The sequence below is a fragment of the Hyaena hyaena genome, unplaced genomic scaffold (genome assembly GCF_003009895.1).
Source record: "Hyaena hyaena isolate Hyena2069 unplaced genomic scaffold, ASM300989v1 scaffold_143, whole genome shotgun sequence".
Classification (NCBI taxonomy): Eukaryota; Metazoa; Chordata; class Mammalia; order Carnivora; family Hyaenidae; genus Hyaena; species Hyaena hyaena.
In genome coordinates, this window is record NW_024080775.1 from 981,938 (window position 1) to 1,003,471 (window position 21,534).

Here is a 21,534-nt window from a genome sequence, read left to right on the forward strand (position 1 = left end):
GAGTCCGACACGGGGCTTGAACCCACGAGCTGTGAGATCATGAGCTGAGGCGAAGTTGGATGCCCAGTCAACTGAGCCATCCAGGTGCCCCGACAGCTCATTTTTTAAGAAGAGCAGAAGACCAAGCAGACATTTTTATCATAGAAGACATAGAAATGGCCAAGAGACACATGAGAAGATGCTCAATGTCCTTAGTCACTGAGGAAATAGAGATCAAAACTATAATGGATACCATTTTTCTCTTACTAGAACAGTTATAGTCAAAAAGATAGACAATACCAAATATTGATGATACAGAGAAACTAGGACCTTCATAACACTGCTAGTGGAAAAGTAAAAATGGTTCAGCTACTTTGGAAAAGTTTGGCAGTTTCTTTAAACAGTAAACCTAACTTACCCTATGACTCAGCAAATCCAATCCTAGGAATTGGATAGTCAAGAGTAATGAAAACACACAAAGACTTTGTACAGGAATGTTCAAAAGCAGGATTATTCATAATAGCCTAAAATTGGAAACAATCCAGATGTCCATCAGCTGGATAAATGCACACACAAATATGATCTATCCATACAAAGGAATACCATTCAGCAATACAGTGGAGCAGACTGCTAATAAATGCTGCAACATGGAGGGACCTCAAACACATTACGCTGTGTGAAAGAAACCAAATCTCTTTTTGTTTAGTCTTTTCAAACATTGCTCCAATAGTGATGACTGTAAAATAGAATAACCTCACATCCTGCCTAGGAAAAGTAGAATGAACATGTTCTTTTATTTTAGAAAGGGAAGGGGAGAGCCTCTGTTTTAAGAAGTGCCCTGTGTGGTATATGGAAAAATCTTAAGTAATGCTGTAAATGTGTGTGTTATGTTTACTCTGCCTGGAATATCTTTCTAACTTTATCTTGGACTTCCTTAAAGGCTCATGTCTAGCATGGCTTGTAGCCATGTCACATTTTGGACCCTACTTTAGAAGCCATTTGCAAGTGAGTCACAGACAAGAAATTTAGGCCATATAGGACCAAAGCCAAGCATCTTCTCTTGATTGGTGCTGGGGACAGGAAAAGAAGGAGTACAGGCTGTGGACCCAAACATGGAGCACCAAAGAGATCAAGAATCTAATTCAAACTTGCCCTCCATATCATTTGTGTTGAGGTGGGGGAGAGAATATGCATAACATAAAATTTACCATTTTAGCCATTTTAAAAGGTACAGCCTGTGGCATTAAGCACATTTACATTGTGGTGCACTCATTACCACCAACCATCTCCTGAATTTTCATCTTCCCAAAATGAAATTCCATACCCATTGAACAGTAAGTCCATTTCCCCACCTCGCTCCAGTCTCTGGCAATCACCATTCTTTCTGCCTCTATGATATTGAATACTTTAGACACCTCACCATGTATTAATAGAATCCTAGATATTTGGTCTTTTATGACTGGCTTATTTAATTTAGCACAACATAATGTCTTCATGGACCATCCACGTCACAGTGTGTGTCAGAATTTCCTTTTTTTTTTTTTTTAATGCTTATTTTTGAGAGAGAGAAGGAGCACAAGAGAGGTAGGTAATCGGACAGAGAGAGTGGGAGACCGAGATCCGAAGGAGGCTCTGAGCTGATAGTAGTGAGACTGACGCGGGGCTTGAACTCACAAACCTGAGATCATGACCGGAGTGCAAGTCAGACTCTCAACCAACTGAGCTACCCAGGTGCCCAGAATTCCCTTTGTTTTTAAGGCTGACTAATATTCCACTGTAACACACTTTGTTTACCCATCCCTCCATTGATGGGCACTTGGATTTCTTGAACCTTTTGGCTATTGTGACTAATGCTCCTCTGAACACAGCTATACAAATACCTCTTACACTCTCTGATTTCAATTATTTTGGGTATATACCCAGAAATGGGTTTGCTGGATCATATGCTAATCCAATATAGTTTTTAGAGAAACTACCATACTGTTTTCCATACTGGTGGGACCATTTTACATTCCCACCAGCAATCAACAAGATCCTGATTCTTACATATTCTTGCCAACATTTGTTATTTTCTAGTAATTTTATAATAGTCATCTTTGTGGGTTTCATTTGCATTCTGATATTTTGAAGGTATGTTTCTCAGGATGGGGGAATGAAACACTTTATTAAATACCTCATTAGCTTAATTTGTAAATTGTAAGTTTTTATAAATTTGCTATGTGAGTTTCTCTGTACTTTTGCCCTGGGATCCAGCAAATTTAAGATCTATCCTGTTTTTCCTGTAATTTACTTGGATAACATCAGAAAGAAGAGCTGACAATGTTAAGGAAAGAAGTCCATGTTTAAACTCAAGTTGCTTTGATAATTTTTATGTGAAGAAACATTATGAAAAATAATGTGCAATGCAAATTTATTCACATTGAAACATGCTGATATGTTTTGAAAGATTTTCTCCAGTACATTAGTTTCTCTTTAAACTCCACATTTAAGTTACATTAAGAAGCTGAAATTAAGCTATAAAGATAACACTTATGGAGCCTTGAAATTGCTTTCTGAATTTTTTCCTCACAAATGTTACTCCTTGTTTTTTCCCTTAAAAAAACAAACAAATGTTTTTCCTCCACATCAGATCTAACATTCATCTTTTAAGTTAGATTTACACTTGAGAGAGAAGTACACATTTACCTATTTTTTAAATCATTATACATGACAACACATACATTTGAAAATCTCTAATCCAAGTAGTTAACACATTGTATGTATGTTAATTTTTGTTGCCAGATCTCCATCCTTGCACTTAAGATAAAAATCTTCTGCCATTTTTGTTATATTTGAACTTCAAGAGACTATTAATCAGGGGGTTTTTAGTTCTGTGATGTTCTTTTTAAAAACTTAGGTTTATACATGTCTGTGTATGTGAGAGTTTAGAAGTGACTGCTGCCTATTTCTGAGTTAGGGCTTTCTTGACCTTGACTCAAGGCTGACTAAAGGACTTCAACTTTCATCCCAATGCCTATTTATATTCTTAGGGTAAATTAAAACAACCTTATAGATCTCATTTGATTAAATATTAAAAATATGTAAAATTTAGTTATATAGCATACCTCTTTTCTCTCTCTTATGTATTAGTGTTTGTATATTTCATTTGGAGAAAATGATTCTACTTATAGGAATAAGTAGAATAATAAACAATTAAGTTAACAAAAATTATATGAAATGGTTGTGCTGTTTGCTAATACTCCTCACTCAGATAATGGCAATGTAAATGTTTACAGATTTACTTAAAGAACCAGCATGTTTTACTACATAGCATTTAGGAAAGACAGCACTTTCAATCATGATTTTATTTTTTTTTTCTTTAAATGCTTTTCGTACCCAACTCTCCTACCTAATATGCTGAAGTTTGTGATTCAGGGACAAGAGATGTGGGGACTCAGAGAAAGGGAGGGTAGAGGTGGAAAGAGAATGGTGAACATTACGTATTTTGCACTATCTTCCCAATAAGAGTGTCCCCATGTCCTAATCCACGCATGTCTTAATCCATGCGTGCAGTAAAGGAAGGTAAGATAGTTGGATGAAACCATACACCATCATTTGCTACCAGGTCCTGAGTAATTGCCAGTATGTGGTGTTAGATTGCTTGGGAACTCAAAAGGGAGATCTGATAATAGATCCCATTTCAAATGAGATTTACATTTTGAGGGGCACCTGGGTGGTTCAGTCTGTTGAGCGACTGACTCTTGATTTCAGCTCAGGTCATGATCTCAGGGATATGAAATTGAGCCCCATGTTGGGCTCTATGCTGAGCATGAAGCCTGCTTAAGATTCTCTCTCTTTCCCTCTGCCACCCTCCCTGACTCATATGGTGAGCGAGCTCTCTCTCTCTCTCTCTCTCTCTCTCTCTCAATTAAAAAATAAAGAAAAGAATAAAAAATTAACCAAGAAAAAAGGATCTAACCAAGATCAAAGGATCTCTTGAACTAACCAAGAGGAAAGGATCCCAAAAAACATCTTCTATCTAACAACCATAGCCCCTGCTAAATACCTTTTTTATTCTCTGAATAATAAATATTTAGGATTCAGTGAGTCAATAGTGCATATCCTTTCATCAGAAAGAAGGCATTTCTTATTTGTTTTTCCCAAAACAGCTACGAATATCTATATGCTTAAATGCTTGATTCTATTTTTTTAAGATACTAACTTTTTCTAATAATCTTTATCAGTTTTGGGTTCATAATTCCACACTGACTTACTCAGTAACTGTTACAACTATGGTTACAGTAGGTATGTTATACTATAGTTTTCCTATGCTGGTAAGATTTTGAAATGCATTGTTTCTTTGTCCCTGTAAGTAAATGAAATAAATGGACGAATGGGAAGTTTTATAAACATCTCTGTTACGCCTTTTCTGTAATTCCTCAGTTAGTAAAAACATTACCATTTCCTTCCAGGTTTTAAAAGGTCTTTCACAAAAAAGTTACTACTATTATTAAATATATATTAAATACATACCAGAGATTTATGTTTGTTAAAAATTAATGGTATTATTTTATGCAATTCATCTCTGCCTTTATTCATTTCTACTTTTCCTTGCCTTTAGGACTTCCTGAGAAAGAATTAAATAATAGAGACAAAACCCTTGCCTTCAAGGAGTTTACTAGTCAGTAAATGATTTGAGGGACCAACCAGTGATAGATATTTTTGTCAGTGAATAATACTTTCAATTCAGATACTCCAGATGGTAGTTAGGCCCTAGGGTAGCAACAATGGGAGATGTTGTAATTTTAACAATTTTGGGAAAATAACCTATTAAGAAAAAGATGTCAAAATTTTACCATCTCAAGGAAGAAATGAAATAGTTTACCTTAGAATTTAAATAGTCTGTTTTGTGGAATTTCTCTACCTCTTTCACTGGGTATTAACCACAAGCTTTGGATAGCTGAGTAAAAATGGCTACCTTTATAAGAAAATACAATTGTATCTAATGGTGGTTTAAAGGCCAAGTTGTCCAAACACAACTGTACTATTTTCCCTGAAATTAGCAACACTTCATTAGCACAGGGAGAATGTCTATTCATTATCATCCCATCAGATTTTTGTTTTGACCCCACACTATAGCTCAATAGGAAGAATGCCTACTAATGAACTATCAACCCACTGCCTAGTAGTGCTTTGGTACATGTGGTACATTACAGAAAAAAAATAACACTGATTAAGTTCAACTAAGATAAACATAAGTCAAGGTCATGTTATTATAGATACAGCACTTCATACCCTTAATACTTAAAAAGAAAAAAAACTTAATGAGCTTTTAGGGGACATAGATGGAATGACTCTAGCATTTTTATTTTCACAATATGAATTATAGGAAAATCTGTGTGACTTAGTTATTTTTTTCTTTTTACAAAAAATAAAGAAGAAAGTACATGTATTTTAGCTTTCTATCAAGATAGTATAATGACTATATACACAAATGAGAATATGTGATAGGTGAATACTTACATATTCTATAAAATAAAGACTATATAAATTATACTATTCATTCTGTTCTTCTGTTTCATTTTTCTTTTCTTTCCCCAGTTAATTTGTAGTTACTTATGTGCCCACTATGCTATGAACTTGGTATCATTTTTTTAATCTTCATTTCCACAACTGTTACTTCAACTCACATTATCATTAAAATTTTCATCACTGGGGCACAAGAGTGGCTAAGTCAGTTAAACATCTGACTCTTGGTTTCAGCTCAGGTCATCGTCTCACGGTTTACCAAGTTCAAAGTCCGTGTCAGGCTCAGCTCAGAACCTGCTTCAGATCCTCCGTCTCCCTCTCCATTTGCCCCTCCCCTACTTATTTGTGCTCTCTCTCTCTCTCTCTGTCCCAAATAAAATTAATAAACTAAAATAAAGTTAAAAAACTTATCACTTCTAAATTTTAATAACCTCAAAACTGATACCTCGTTTACCTTTATTCTAGTTAGAAACACCACATATATTGCTTTCAAAATCCAATGGCTTTCTCTTGCCTTCATACTAAATTTAAACTCTGTCTTTATTTCAAGATCTTCTATAAGGTGAACTAGCCTACAAACCCAGCACTAGTTTACTCTTCCCAGGGTATGCACTCAATTAGTCACTGTCTTTTCTGTCATTCACTGTTCCACACCATCCTCTATATTCCTTTTGCACAACCACCTCATTCCTGATGCTGTGCCTTTACACTGTTCTCCCTTCCTAGAATGCCACCTCCCTTTTCATTCCTAGTTTAGTTACATCTCTTCTATGAAAACATATGAGAGCACACTGACTCATTTCCTTCCCCTTCACAACTTTAAAAGTGGTATAAAGTTATAGTATACTTATATGCTCATTGTTTTATGTTTATAAATCTTGATTTATGGGAGAAACTATGCTTATACATTGTTTGTATCTTCCACTGTACTAGTACAGTTCAGAGTATATAGTAGGAAGTCAGCACATATATGTTACCTTGTTAGTTTCTTTCTTGGTATAATTAATTAGTTAATATACTAAGTATACTAATACTTACTGGTTAAACATTCTTTGCCAAGTGTTTTCTGAGTATCTGATATTCATTATGTGATTTATCTCTCACATCAACTCTATAAGCTCAGTTTTATTTAGTCTGAATTTGCAGATGAAAGAACTGTGACTTGGTTTAGTTGCCCAAGGTCACTAGTTCAGAACTGCTATTAGAATTGAGGTTTGCCCTATTTTTAACTGTTCCAGTGGAAGAGCACTAAAAGTAGAAAACCATGGGTCCTTGAAAGAGCTAAAGAGACAAAGAATGTGGGTTTATGGAGCAATTTGAAACGAAAATGAGTTACTTACATGCATGTGTGTGTGTGTTTGTGTGTGTATGTATATGTATACATGTACATGGACACATGAGCACCAAGAAGATACTAAGTAATAAGTGGATAGATTCCACTGATTATATGATTTTTTTATTTTATATGGTTTTTATTTTATATTATTTTTTCTTAAAAAAATCATTGTCTGGGGTGCCTGGGTGGCTTAGTCGGTTGAGCATCCAACTTTTGCTTAGGTCATGATCTCGCGGTTCGTGGGTTTAGGCCCCGCGTCGGGCTCTGTGCTCACTGCCAGCTCAGAGCCTGGAGCCTGTTTCGGTCTGTGACTCCCTCTCTCTCTGTCCCTCACCTGCTCATGCTCTCTCTCTCTCTCTCTCTCTCTTAGAAATTAAAAAAAAAAAAATTGTCTGAAATAGGTATAGGGATGAAGGAAGAGAAAGGGAATAGGACCACAATATTTTAAGTAGTATAAAGAGTGGAAAACCTAATGATCTGTGGAGTTGGGGAATTTTAGAGATTGGAGCAAGAGTTTCAAGATAACAGTAAAGTTATTCTGCAAGGCAAGACAGTTACTCTGTTAGTTCGGTTAACGTAATGAAATGAGTGCTCTATTTAAGAGCTTTAGCTTTCTATGTTTACAATCTCTCAATTTATTTCTGATGTTTAGAATAACTTAACTGCGCTCCATAAAAGAGTATTTATCATAATACATCATATTTAATTCTGGTTTTATCAGCAGTCTTTTAATGAAAAATGTTAGCCAGATTTTTGTTTAAAAAAATTATGTAGTTAATATATAGATGGGGTGCCTGGATGGCTCAGTCAGTTAAGCATCTGACTCTTGGTTTCAGTTCAGGTCATGATTTCACAGTTTGTGAGTTTGAGCCGTGCATCAGACTCTGTGCCATCAGTGTGGAGCCTGCTTGGGATTCTCTCTCTCTCTGTCTCTCTCTCTCTCTGTCTCTCTGTCTCTGTCTCTGTCTCTCTCTCTCTCTCCCTCTCTTTTTCTCTCTCCCTCTCTTTCTCTCTCTTGCCTTCCCCCCATCTCTGCCCTTCAAGCTCTCTTTCTTTATCAAAATAAATAAATAAGCTTAGAAAAGAAAACATATAGATGCACAGTTATTGATGTATCTACAATGGGGAGTGGGCTCTCTAGTTCAGGGAGTGGGCTTGCTACTTCAGATGGCCTTCTAGTTGCCACGAGATTCTGTGACCCTTCTCTCTCAACAAGATCAGCCAGTGGTTCCATATTATTCTACTTGATTTTCCTTCAAGAACATGTAATAAGTGAAATAAAATAATAATCACCTCTTGAGTCCCTTGCTTTAAAATTAGCATGCACATTTTAATGCATGGACAAGTGAACTTAATTTTTTGAAAGATTGAACTAAAATAAGTCAGAGTAGCATTTTTTTTTCTTTTTGGCAAGTTGCCCACCCTTACATAGTAGCCAGCTCTGAGGATCACTGTCAACTTTTTTAAAACTACTGAAATTTCTTTTAGCTTGTGAGTTAGGCCCAAATTAGGACCCACAAGTATTAAAATTTCAAGTTTATTTTATCTGTGCAGACTTGAAGTGTGTTAGATCCTCTAAGCCTTGAGGCCTTTTTCATGCTTCCATAATATGATGTAAATATAAGAAGCACATATATTTCACACAAAATAAAATGTATTGGATATAGATATTTCCTACTTCCATACTTTGGTGAAGTAGGAGAAAGCCAAATATGAGGAACGGGGCGATATGAGAGATTGAAAGAAATGAAGAGCTACCCTATATTAGACATACTCTGACTAGCAGCTCCTGACATTTTCATCATAAATTACTTTAACTCTCTATATTGTATACAAGTACCAGTAAGGTTGGTGATACCATACTATTCTTATAAAAATATTTAAATGGGTCCACCTATTTTAAAAACTTAGGGTTTTTCCTTTTTCCACTCAAAAGCATTTCTTAGTACAGTTTAATTAAGATAAACCATAATTTTATATTTAAAAGATAAAATTAACATGTTTATTTGAATAATCAAAGACTGTTTATGATATTCTTTATTCCAAATATATGTCATCTCCAACCTTTACATTCAATAAAGTGTTTCAAAATATATTTATACTTGTATTTTTAATGGTAGCTCTTATACATCTTTGCAAGTTTTGAGTCTGTCTATACAGATTAATATTTGAACATTGAATCACATTTTTGAGTGACTGGTCCATCCATTTAATTATCTAAATAACTCAAATAGTCAATAATTGTTTCAAGTTATGAAATAATTCTTTAATAATCAAAGTAAAATCTTGAATAATTACTTTGTTCACATTTGTTTATCTACAGATGTTAAAATGTCCCATGTCAATCTTTAGTTGTTATGAAACAATCCTCTATTTACTGTATTCTAAACCAGTAATATGTATTGTTAGCCTGTAGGCATAATACCCACTGGAACAATTTTTAAAGACAAGGTTATAATATATAATATAGTATTACATTTATAATCTATAATATAGCAATCCAGACAATTTTTAAAAATATTCTTAAAATTCTGTGTATGTAATTCAATACATGTACTTTAGTGGACAAAATTTAAATTTGGAAAGCGGTATCTTGGGATATTGGTTGTTTTCTTAATCACTCCATAAACAGTTTAGGGTGAGGACAGCAAAAACTACTTTTTTGAATTGTAGAATATAATGCAATGATTTTTAACACAAGTGTGGGAAATGGGTCAATTCTGATACTCAAAAAAAAAAAAAAGATAAACTCCCAGTCATCATGTTATTTTTCTTCCTCACCAACTGAAATAAAGAATAATATAATTATTCCAACACACACACACACACATAATATCTTTCCCATCCAGATCTTAAAATTTTCACAAACTGATAAATGAAGATGAAAAGAGAATTAATCTAAACATTTGATTTGACTATTTGAATCTAAAACAGTCTCTCCTTGTTTTAAGATGCTGTATCATATGACGATTATTATCAAAGTGAAATTTTCTTATTAAATTGATTAGTTGAAGAATATTTTAGTGGTTGTTTAATAAGAATTACTATGCAGTGGCATAGTGGAAGAGTGCATGTTTTAGACAGTATTCCTTAAAACCCTAATCCTCAAGATAATTTCAGGTTTGTCTGTGTTTATATATCATGACATAAAGTGGACTTCTGGCAAGCATCCAGTTAATTTTATCAATGTAGGTAGACTCACCAGGTAATGCTTCAAATACTCTCCTTCCATTCTCTCTCAATGGCTTGTTTGTATTTCTACACAACTAATGATTAGAAAAAAAATTTTTACGGGTGACCATTACAACAAGTAAAAAAAAAAAGCCAATTTAGATAGTAAGAAAATGACTTTGTATATGAAGCTGCATTCTTTTGTAACACACTGTGTACGTTTTAAAATAGAGCAAGAAGAGTTCTTGACCAAATATTATGATATACTTGTCTTCTCTAGCCATTGAGAAAGAATAAACACAAATGACTATTATTTGCTTGGAGTCCCTGGACATCCTAAAGCTGAAATCCCTTGTATGTGGTATCTGTCATTTCTCCCCAGGGAAGTAAGTCATGAAAGTTGAGATGACAATTTCTTTCTTTAAATGTTCCAGGGCGGTAAACAGGAATACTCACAGGAAAACTGTCACATCTGAGTACAGGTACTTTCTGAGAGGTGCGTTTATTTTATTACTGATAGTCATTTCTCTCTCTCTCTCTCTCTCTCTCTGTTTCTCCCTCCCTGTTTCTTCTGTAGCAGTTATATGCTGCCCAGCTAGCTGCAATGCAGGTATCTCCAGGAGGGAAGCTCCCAGGCATCCCCCAAAGCAACCTCGGTGCTGCTGTATCTCCTACCAGCATTCACACAGACAAGAGCACAAACAGCCCACCACCCAAAAGCAAGGTACCTTTTTGAAGAAGCTACGTGTCTCGCCATTTACAGTTTTACTTTTCATTCAGTGACATTTATTGAATATCTATTATGTGCCAGCGATCAGGTTAACCTCTGGGTCTTGAAGGAGATAAGAGTCTAGTAGGGTCAAGAAGGATCAATAACGTACATATATTGAGCCATTCATTTATTCAACAAACATGCATTGATAGCCATAGTTGGAAATGTGAGTGATGCACAGATATATAAGATAGACATGCTGTAGTCATGTAGCTTGCAGTCTTATCAAATAGATACCCATACTCTGTGAAACAAAGCCTTATAAAAAGTTACAGATAAAGCGCATTGGAAGTTATTAAGACAAACAGATTACTTTCAACGAAAGATCCTGGAAGGGGTTTCCCAAAAAGGGGGCAACTGAAATAGACCTTAAAATATGAGTACAGATAGGGCATAAGAAAATGTTTTATTTAAATATCAATAGCTGCTATAATGTGGTGCAGTGTGAATATAATTTTAGATATGTCATCCACCCAATAAGATTTTCATGAAAGATATAAAGGTAATAACAGTGTTAGAAATAGGACTATTTTAGAAATAGTTTTCTTTTGGGAACGAAGGAAACATTTCTTGAGAGAATATGGACAAGGATTGGCCGGGGGAGGATTCAAATAATTTATTCTTTGTCTTAGAAGAGAGAAGCAGAAAAATTTGAAGCTGAAATGGTTTTGTGTTTATAAGACCTCAAGGTCTTAGATGAGGATATGTGAATATATTATACTTTCTGTGAAAGAAGACAGAAGAGTGACCATAAAGTATTTTTTCCTGAGATTACTTAGGGAAATAACAACACATATGTTCTATTAGAAAACGTTGTATAAAAAACTGACACAGTTAATTTATCCCCCCCCCCAAATAACAACTTTTGCTGACTTAGCTGGAATATTGTTTGAGTTCTTCATTTCCCAATGCCACATGAAAATACTGGAGGGAGTAGTGTCAACAGTTGAAAAGAATACACAGAAAAAAAAAAAAATTCAAGTACTGAAACAGAAAGAAACACTAAGAATTTGTTTTTAATCCTGCTCTGGTACCCTGACAGGTGCCTTTCACAGTTAATGTATTAATTCAGAAGGTGAGTCGAGAAAGAGAAGGGATCAGTTGGGAAAGTATACTCCAGCCTCCATCTTCCCCAAACTCTTAAGGGCCATTTCCATATTATTAAGAGGTAAATACATTTGAAAGCACAACTTAACCTGGATAAGGAACTTAGACCATAATTAACCTGCACTATGTGCAGATATATAGTTCCAATTATTGTACACATGGCTGTGATATGGGGAAATGTACAAGCACACCTTTAAGAACTATTTCAGCTGTGTAATGGACCTTACATATGCTGTGCCTAATGTACACCCAAAATCTGGTCTGCTTTTCTTTATAATCACAGTAGAGCATAGGTTTTAAACTTTGATAATAATTATAACATTTGTTAACTTAAATTTAATTTTAAGGCAGTGATATTTTGAGGTCTTCATGGACTAGCAATTGTGATATATTGCATGAATGGACTAATTTTGAATAAAATAAATAGCTGTAGCAGCATAGTCACCATCACACACAAATAATTCCATGAGGTATTATTCTCTGTTTTCCCCCCTGGATTTATTAACATGATTTCACACCGTGTTTCATAATGATGCTTGCATTAAGACATTTCATTTTATGATTTTAGACTATATAGTTCACTTGTTAAATAACTACTGGGTTTTTTTTTAATTTCTTCTAGATTAACTTTTTATCATTATTACCTTCTCCCCAATTTACTTATTCAAATAATCATGAAGCTTTTGATGTCAATCAACCTCATCCATTTATGCATCTCTTCATTCATTCATTCATTCATTCAATCATGCATCCATTCAAATGTTTACTGAGCAATTGCTACAGTGATACTTTTTTTGGTAACCATGGAAAATGCAAAAGTGATTGAAGGTTTGCTTTGCCAAGACTAGAACACTGCTTTATGAGTTCTATGGTTCTAGATATTCATAGAACCCTATATAGTGGGTGCCAAGCAGACTTATTATCTATCTCAGTGATAATCTTCTGCCATTTTCTATAGTTTAATAAACTTCCATTTTTTTAGTGCAAGTGAAAAAGTGGATTATGTTTCTATACCTATGATTATGCATAATTTTAAATATATTTTGTGGATTATTTTTAGAACTTAGTATAACTTTTTAAAAACTAGCTTCCTTGAATTTTCTATCATGTGAAGTTTAGGAAAATGGTCGATATTGTGTTTCTTCCCATTTGTAATTGTGTAAAAGACATTAAAAGTTGAACAAACAGTAGAGTGCCTCTTTTTAGGTAATAACACAATTTAATAAAAATATGTTCTTTCTCTACTCACTGTCCTCTAACACACTGTCTACAACCACTCTTACTATCAGTAAAGATGTCTTAAATGTGCTTGTATTTTAGCTCAGCCGTGAAGGTTAGTGCATTAAAAATAGTCAGACCAAGAAATACCACTGTTATTTAAATGAAGAACATGGTCAAAAAGATACAACCAATAGTAAATAAAGAGGACCCATTTCAATGCATGAATTTAGTTTCTTGCAGCGTGAAACTGATATTTACACATGGCATTATAAACATTTTCACTTCACAAAGCTGTTTTATTTATATAGAATAAATATAACTATCATTTATTGTCCTATTTATACCTTTAAACAATCAATTCTTAGTGCCCTATGGGTATTTCCTGCATGTTTTATTGGTGAATTTCACATCTATTTTACTATAAAATAAAATTATCTTATTAATGGTATTTATGTGGCTATATACCTACCTGGCATAAACCAAGTAGATGGTTTATGTTGAAGGCATATTTATTGTTTGGAACAATGAAATTGTCAGCCACATCCAAGTGATGATGTAAGGAGAATGATCTTATTGGCAGCTGTCAAAAATCAACCATGTTCTCTGGGTTTTATTGCCTGCCCTTCTTCCTAGGTGTGCCTTTGCCTTTGACTCACAACTCTAGAGAAGGACACAAACAAAACTTATTTGCAATTTGCAAAAAATAGAAGGGGGGAATCAAAAGGAGGGGGCACCAAAAGACTGTAAAATTGTACAGCATGAGTCCTCTGATGCATGCTGTTTTCAATCTGCTGTGTGCCAGTTGGAGGCTTGGGGAGTGTGTGCGCGCACGAGAAAGGATAATGCTGAGAAATGATAGAGTGGCTGTGACCTCCAAGCTCAGCCTGGAAATCCAAGACATTGATTTCACTTAGCATTCCTGCTGAGAAATCTGGCGGAGTTCAGTTGTAATAAAAGAACAAGATTCTGTTCTAATGGTAATGGCGTATGACAGACATATCACTTTGTCTGTCCTCAGCACCAGAGAGAGGAGAATTGGAGAAAGGTCACCTGACCTGCCTGTGGTGTTGTACGAGTGCTGTACTGAGCTTTGAACTGCTGCCTAGGAACATAATTATTTATAATATTAAATGATAAAGAAACCTTTAGAGGGTTCACAATGAACCTTTAAAAAAACTGCAAACAGTAATCGTGTTCTGTAAATATGAAAACACAAAAGGAAATCTGGTCTCTTCAAAATCTGCATTGGAGAATATGAGTAGTGTTGCTTGTTGAGTTATATGTCCTTGAACTTACTGCTTATGGACTGTTTTCATTAATACGTGACATATTGTCAGTGGGTAATTTTTTTTTAATGCCTTGATTTTATTAGGCAAAAGCCAAGAAATCTATTTTGCCAATGATAAGAAAATTAAGGTCATCAGCAGGATTTTTTTAATTTCTCAGGTGTTGCATAAAAAGAAACCCTTTTTAATACATGTACACTTGTTTCTTTAAAAATTAGCTTTTCTCCCCTCTGGATTCTACTCCAGGACCATTCTTTTCATTAACTAATGAAAAGAAATATATTTAGCTCTTCAGAGCTATTTTGTAGCTTGTGTGTGTCCTTATAACTAGCATATTGCTAAATATTGGTAAATAACTGAATGAAAGTATGAAATTATGAATTTTTCTGTACAAGAGATCCCATTTAGAGGAAATTTTACAAATACTTCCACCTTACATATTAAGGAAAATTATTCAGTTAAGTTATTGTTTAGCCATATTGGTCCTTAAATACAGTATTGCTGCTCTGAATCTGTTTAAATTCCTTAGCAAATATTTAAATTGATTTGTGTATAGTTTAGCATTTTGTCACAGGATGGATTAATGTATCAGTGACTTTCATTTTAACACCAACATATTCCATTACTTAAATGACTTTCTGAACTATTTGTTGCAGTCTTTTAAAAACCTAGATAGCCTTTCCTATGTGATAGTAACTGATCTCTTGATTACATTTGTTTTTTAAGAACAATTGATTTCCTTTAAAAATAATAGACACAGTGTCAGCCTTAAAATAATTATCTTAGGAGGAAGATTATTTTTACTCAATTTCACACACCACTCACACAATTGTTGATAATGAATAGACATTATAATTCCATGCTACCAAGAAGTTCTCATATGTCACAGATGTGCTGACCACCTGAGTTTTGCATCTAAGTGATTTGCCATTGTAAAAGTAGCCACCTCTTGGGAAAATTACAAGAGCAACTTGCAAATACTATGAAATGTCTCTTGGCATTTGATGAAAACTTGTATATTGCCTACAACAACCAAGAATAGTTAGTTTGAAAAGCCGGTTACAAGAAAGAATTCCTGGGTGCTTTTCTTTTACCTTTGCTATGACCCTAGTCATACTCCTCCGTCACAGTTGTGTCTCTATCAATGACAGGAGCACGTAAGTTGTCTGAATCAATTCTTTTTTGTTCTTTTCAAATACTTCTAACAGTGATGTTCCCATTTGCTCAGCAGTGGCACCTGGGAGTTATGACAAGGGAAAGAAATATTTTCCAACAAGGCAGAAACAGCCCTAGCCAGCTGATCAGACACAATCAGATTCTTTCAGCTGCAATATCCTTATAAATGTTGAGTCAAATTCAGAAGCAAGAAGCAAAACTATATTGTTACCTGATCTTTTTTCACAAGTGCAGTAATGAATGTCTTTTCTGATTTGGTAGCCAGATGTTTGTGTTAGTGATGCCAGAATTGCCAATGCCTCTTATTAGGGCACCTTTTTTTTTTTTTTGCTGTAATGTTACCAGTCACATAGTTCTATGCTATCAAATAAGCATTACATCAGTACATACTCATCTACAGGGTAGAATTTTGTAGCTTAATACTATGAGTCACAAACCGTGGTACACATACAAGATTAGCATTATGTTGGGAACATGAGAAATCCGAGGATAATCATGATTCATCTTAATTGAAAATTAGTTCTAACAGGAGATGTGGGATATAAAGCTTTTTGCTAACTTTGAGATCGTGTTCTGTAATGCCATCTGGGGAAAAAGGCTGAATACAAAAGTCTCCATGCAGTGTAACCACAATCAAGTTGGAACACCACTAACACTAACTATAAAAACATTATTTTTAACATTATGACCAACACATTCTTTAAAGAGAAAGTACACAAAAACAAAGAGATATTCTAAGTTTTAAACGGACCAGGAAAGGCTAAGGCCTTCACAGGAGTACTTCCATGATGAAAAGTTTGAAAAATACTGTTCAATATAACTGTTGACTTCATTTAAATTTTTTTTTACATTTTATCTGGCCATAAAACTTTTGAGCAGTAGTAGTTGCTAGAGAGGTAAATTCCAATATGTAAAATTCCTAGAATACTAGTATTTAACTTATTCTTAGACCTTTTCAGGTCAAGGTCCCAAGTAATTATTATTGACTACTCTGGGCTGGAATAGGTCTCTGAGTGTGGTGTGTCTCTAAATAATCCAGAGTGCTTCACTAGTATTAATAAAAGAGGAACTGTCATTCATCAATAAATGTAAGATAGATAAAATCACTGATCCATTGTGAAACTGTTGGACTTGGTACTTTTTACATATCACATTTTTCCTAAAACTTGAGAAGAGAAGGGGATGTTAGCCTCAGCTAATTATAAACACATTTAAATTGCCCATTTTCTATTCTTATGCTTTAAACACTGTTGGGCATATCAATTAAATGCTAAATCTCCCTAATACCTTGCTCTGTACAGCTGCTTTGTGTTTTGTTGAATAGCTGTTGAACACCTCTCTCCCTCTCTTCTCTCTCTCTCTCTCTCTCTCTCTCTCTGGTATTTCAATATCTGTGAAATAACAATTTTGTGAGCCTTTGAGATGTGATATGGATGTGTCATACTCAAGAGGTGAATTCATTTGAGAAGAATCACCTCATAGAGTTAAACTGTAAATGTACCCATTATCATTAACATCACTTCCTGGGTGGGACATATGTACAGTGAACGTTAACAGAGCCGCCCTGTCATTTTAAATAAAATAGTTTTCTCTTTGCAGTCCCATGTTGCTAAACTGAAATATGTTAAATGAAATGTTATCAACAGAACCCCTGTGATGAGCCTCCCCCTTTCCTTTTCATCTGTATTCAGTTGACCAGGATCTCAAACAGCTAGGTACTTAAACAAAGGCTTTTCTGAGCACAGTGGTATTAAATGTCCAAGTAGGTCGTTTGGTGAGATAGTCTTACGATTCAGCAAACGAGGGGTTGATAACATACAGTACAAATTATAAAACAAAGAGATAGACTAGTCATAATCATGGCATTTTTTTAAAGAGGCAAAATATACGGAGGGATTTAGGTAATGTTCTTTGAATTCAGCTGGCCTGGCCTCTGTTTCCTAGTAGACTGAGTTTGTTTCGACAGGATCCTGTCTGGAACACAGCAGCCAGCTCTGATGAGCCATGTCAAAGATTTTTAATAATGCAAACCATGGAGAAAGCAAGAGGATGTTGAACATGTGCAGATACAGGAAGATCACAGAATCACATTTTCTAAATGAAAATAGATCCAACCCAAAGAAGACTCACCATCCAAAAAGCTGTGATTAAAGCATTTTAATTTTAAAACCAAGCAGTTAAAACCTAAATAGTGTAGGGAGGAAAAGCAGGAATATGAAGGATGTCTTTGTACCGGAGGAGGGTCTAATACAACCTCAAGGAACATCATGGCTAAAAAGGGTAAATCATTACTATGTCAGAGACTAAGAAAGCAAAAGCCCGCTTCTATGGTTCACTTCCTTTTTAAGAGAGCATTGTAATTTTGACTTCCTAAAATGTATTTCAGATCAGTTTAAAGGATCAAATCAGTTCAAATCCTTTATTTTCTCACCAAAGTAAATGATCAGTGCCTCATTTGAACTGATTATTGGCCCCTTTCCATCCCTCTAGGCCACACGTGTGTATGAGAACTATTTGGATAGAGAATTGAGAAGAGAACCCATGCAGGACCCTCTAGATCTCAGATTTGATTCCCCCTCTATTTAATCAACTCTATCTTGTTTACACATCTTTCTTATTCATAAACAGGAAGACTTTTAATGGTCTTTCTCGCAGAGGTGCACCAAAGTATAGAAATATGTTTAAAAGGACAACAAATACCAATGTTCTATTTAGATTGATGGAAAATAGTATACATATTCATTAGTTATCTTCTTTCAATAGATTTTTGTCTAGAGAGAACAAAGCATTCTACGATATTTTTAAACATTATAAAAATGGAGAAGGGAAAGAAAACACAGTAATTAGATGTAGATGTTAAGAGTCAAAAAATTAAAGAGATGCACCACTCTAAGCTGAAGAAAAGTTCAAAGCCCGAAGTATTCAAAAGTGTCATTTATTTAACAAAAGGTATCAGGCATTTTATTTATAGAAGTGTAGAAGCTTAAGTAAGGAGGAAACCCAGAGAGTATTCACTCCAACACACAATAAACCTCCTTTATGAGGTCCCTTTACCGCCACTCCATGAGGTAGCATTATTCAGAGTAACTCTTAATGTCACAATACTCTCATTTAAATAGAATTGTAATCAGCTTTCCAGGATTTCAGCTTGTGATTCCACTGAATGACAACTGTATTTGTTAGTACTCTTTGAGTTGCAAGTAATAAAAAACCCAACCCAAACTGGATTAAGTGAAAAGGAAATGTTTTCACTCACATTAGGAAAAAAAAAAAAATCTTGACTACAGGTCTGGTTTAATCAAGAGCCCAAACAATGTTGCATGGAAGTTTTCCTATCTCTTAGCTCTGCTTTTCTTCTTATTCTTCAAAGGACTGTTCCTTTATAGATGCTTTATAACATCTATCATTCACTAATTTAACAAGTATTCATTCATACCTATCATGTGTCAAGTTCATTGCAAGGCAGTAAAACTACAGCTTCTATGGCTATGAACAAAACAGTTTGTCCTATTAAAATTTTGCAATGTAAGAGGAAGAGACAAACTATGAGCGATTAATATTGATTGATTAATGAAATAGATAATTTCATATATTGGTAAGTGCTATGAAGAAAATAAAACAGGGTAAATGATCAAGGTCCTGGGAATAAGCAAGAAAATCTTCTGGAGACAGAGATATAAAGGAAACCCTGTCTGACACCTAATTCGTGAAAATGAAAATACCTGCAAAGGTCTAGGGTAAAGTTATTCCAAATAGGAGGAACAAGCAATTGCAAAGACCCTAATATGTGAGTTTGGAAATTCAAGGTTTAGAAAATAGACTGAAGTAGCCAGAATGCAGGAAACATAAGGGAGAATGCTAAGAAATGAGGCTGAGAATGATAAAGACTAGACCATGTACCACTTTTTCTTGTTCAGGGATTTAAGCTATATTCTAAGTTCATTCAAGTTAAAGAAATGTTTTCCATTTGCCATAAACTGTAAATTGTGATTATTATGTACTCATTGCCTTCCTTTCTTAGGGACTATGTTTTTGAGCAAAGGAAATGTTTTTTTCTTTTATCCTTTGGACCAATTAAGTAATAATTTTAAGTATCTCTACAATATTTCCCAATAATACTGTGGAATTTGAGCTAATGACATATATTGGACCTTGCCATTGGAAAGGTGAGACATTTTAATTTGACAAATGTCTATTAATTACCTATGATATGTCAGAATCCTAGGACCCGAGGACACTGGCACATAGTTTAGACAGATCTCTGCCCTCATGGAACAGAGTATATAGTGAGATTTATGATGAGGGATATACAGGTGGAAAAAGACAATTTTGTATAGCCTATTAAGAGCAGCAAGTAAGTGTAAGGAGTATGGATATAACCTGAAGTATTTCCTGAGTTGTATTCAGATTCACTTACTTCATCAGAGTTGAAGATTTCTTATAGTAATATAAGAAAATACATATCCTTAATAGTACTTGTCATCACCTCTATAAAGCAAATTACAAGGTTGAGGTTTTGGAGTGATATTTTGGTACTAACACGAACACATGAGTATTGATTCAAATGCAGTCACCTTTAAAATTATAATTACTATTTATTAGTGATCATAAGAGTTTTGGAACTCTTATTTTACTTAATATCTTTTGATCATGTTAATAAGCCACAAAAGAAAATAGACCTTAAACTCTAATTAGTCTGATTTTTGCTTTTGATATTTTTAAAAAATGCTTGATTTTTACACAAAAGTTTATAACCCAGTATGATTTCAGCAGATCTGCCAAGTGCAGCAGACTTTTAGCTAGCTTAAAAAAATCAGTGAAAAATGTGCTACAATCTCTTTGTTGCACTACAATCTTAAAACAAATACAAAAGGGTATTTTAAAATTATAAATAGCATCGTTTTCATCATTAAATTAAACCTGCAGTATTTTTGAGAGGATAACTTTCTTTGAAAATCTTTCTCTCTCTCTATTTCCTTTCCTTCATCTCTTCCCTTCTCTGTTCCTCTCTTTCATACTTCCATGTTTCTAGTTAAAAATGTTATTAGAAAATACTTGTCAGATACATATGCAATGCCACTAACTGAAAACAGAAACTATGAAGTTTCTGTAAAATTTCTATAAACAATGTGATTTTCTTAGTAAAAATTATGAGTGATAATTATTTTATGATTTATTTAAGCACATACATTCAAAATGCACTTAAAATATTACTTATGTTAGTGATAGTGGGTTTATATACCAAGTTCTACTAATACCTATATTATTGTATTATATTCTATAAAGTGAGATTCTTTTTTGGTTACACCTATTTTCCCATTTTCCTATGCACGTATGATATGGAAGTGGCCCTAATTGTGCCTAACAAGAAACAGAGACTATTTTAATCCAAAGCCTATTCAAAAAATTATGAGATAATGAAATTCTCCACCATCATTTATATAGTTTCTCTTTACTGGCAATAATCAGCTAGAAAGCACAGTCATTTTTAATTAAGGCTTTTTAAAAAAAAGACCAGAAATTGTATGAATTGACAAGTCTTAAATGTGAAAAAAATATATATATTCAACAGACACACAGTGAGTGGTGTAATTCACATTAACTATGAATTATTATTTAGCAGCTGCTTAATATGACCAGGGAAATTTGTAAGCACAAATATTTCTTATCTCATATATCTTCAAGTTTGAGGACATAGGAGGCACAGAACAGCATTCAAAATATGCAACAGTCTTTTTGTTGGTTTGTTTTGGGGCCTATGAAATCATTTTATGACTCTTCTTTTACTTAAAAATATATTTGAAAAATTTTCTATGTTGAATAAGAATTTTTCTCACTAAAATTTTAATCTTTGAAACATTAAATTTTAAAGCACATTCTTAATGGCTCGGACTATTGAGTATTGCTAAGAACTTGTTTAACAAAGTGCTGTGTAGAAAGGGGCATGCCTACAAATGCAAGTGTCTACATATCATGAA

At 34.2% G+C, this 21,534-nt stretch overlaps 1 protein-coding gene across 1 annotated transcript in view; it reads left to right on the forward strand.

Annotated features, from left to right (window-relative positions):
- Window positions 1-21,534, forward strand: part of SOX5 (SRY-box transcription factor 5) — a 349,953-nt gene that overhangs the window by 270,236 nt on the left and 58,183 nt on the right. The window contains exon 8 of the mRNA XM_039238579.1: window positions 10,572-10,718. Coding sequence (XP_039094510.1) covers window positions 10,572-10,718 — 147 coding nt within the window. The remainder of the gene's footprint in view (window positions 1-10,571; window positions 10,719-21,534) is intronic.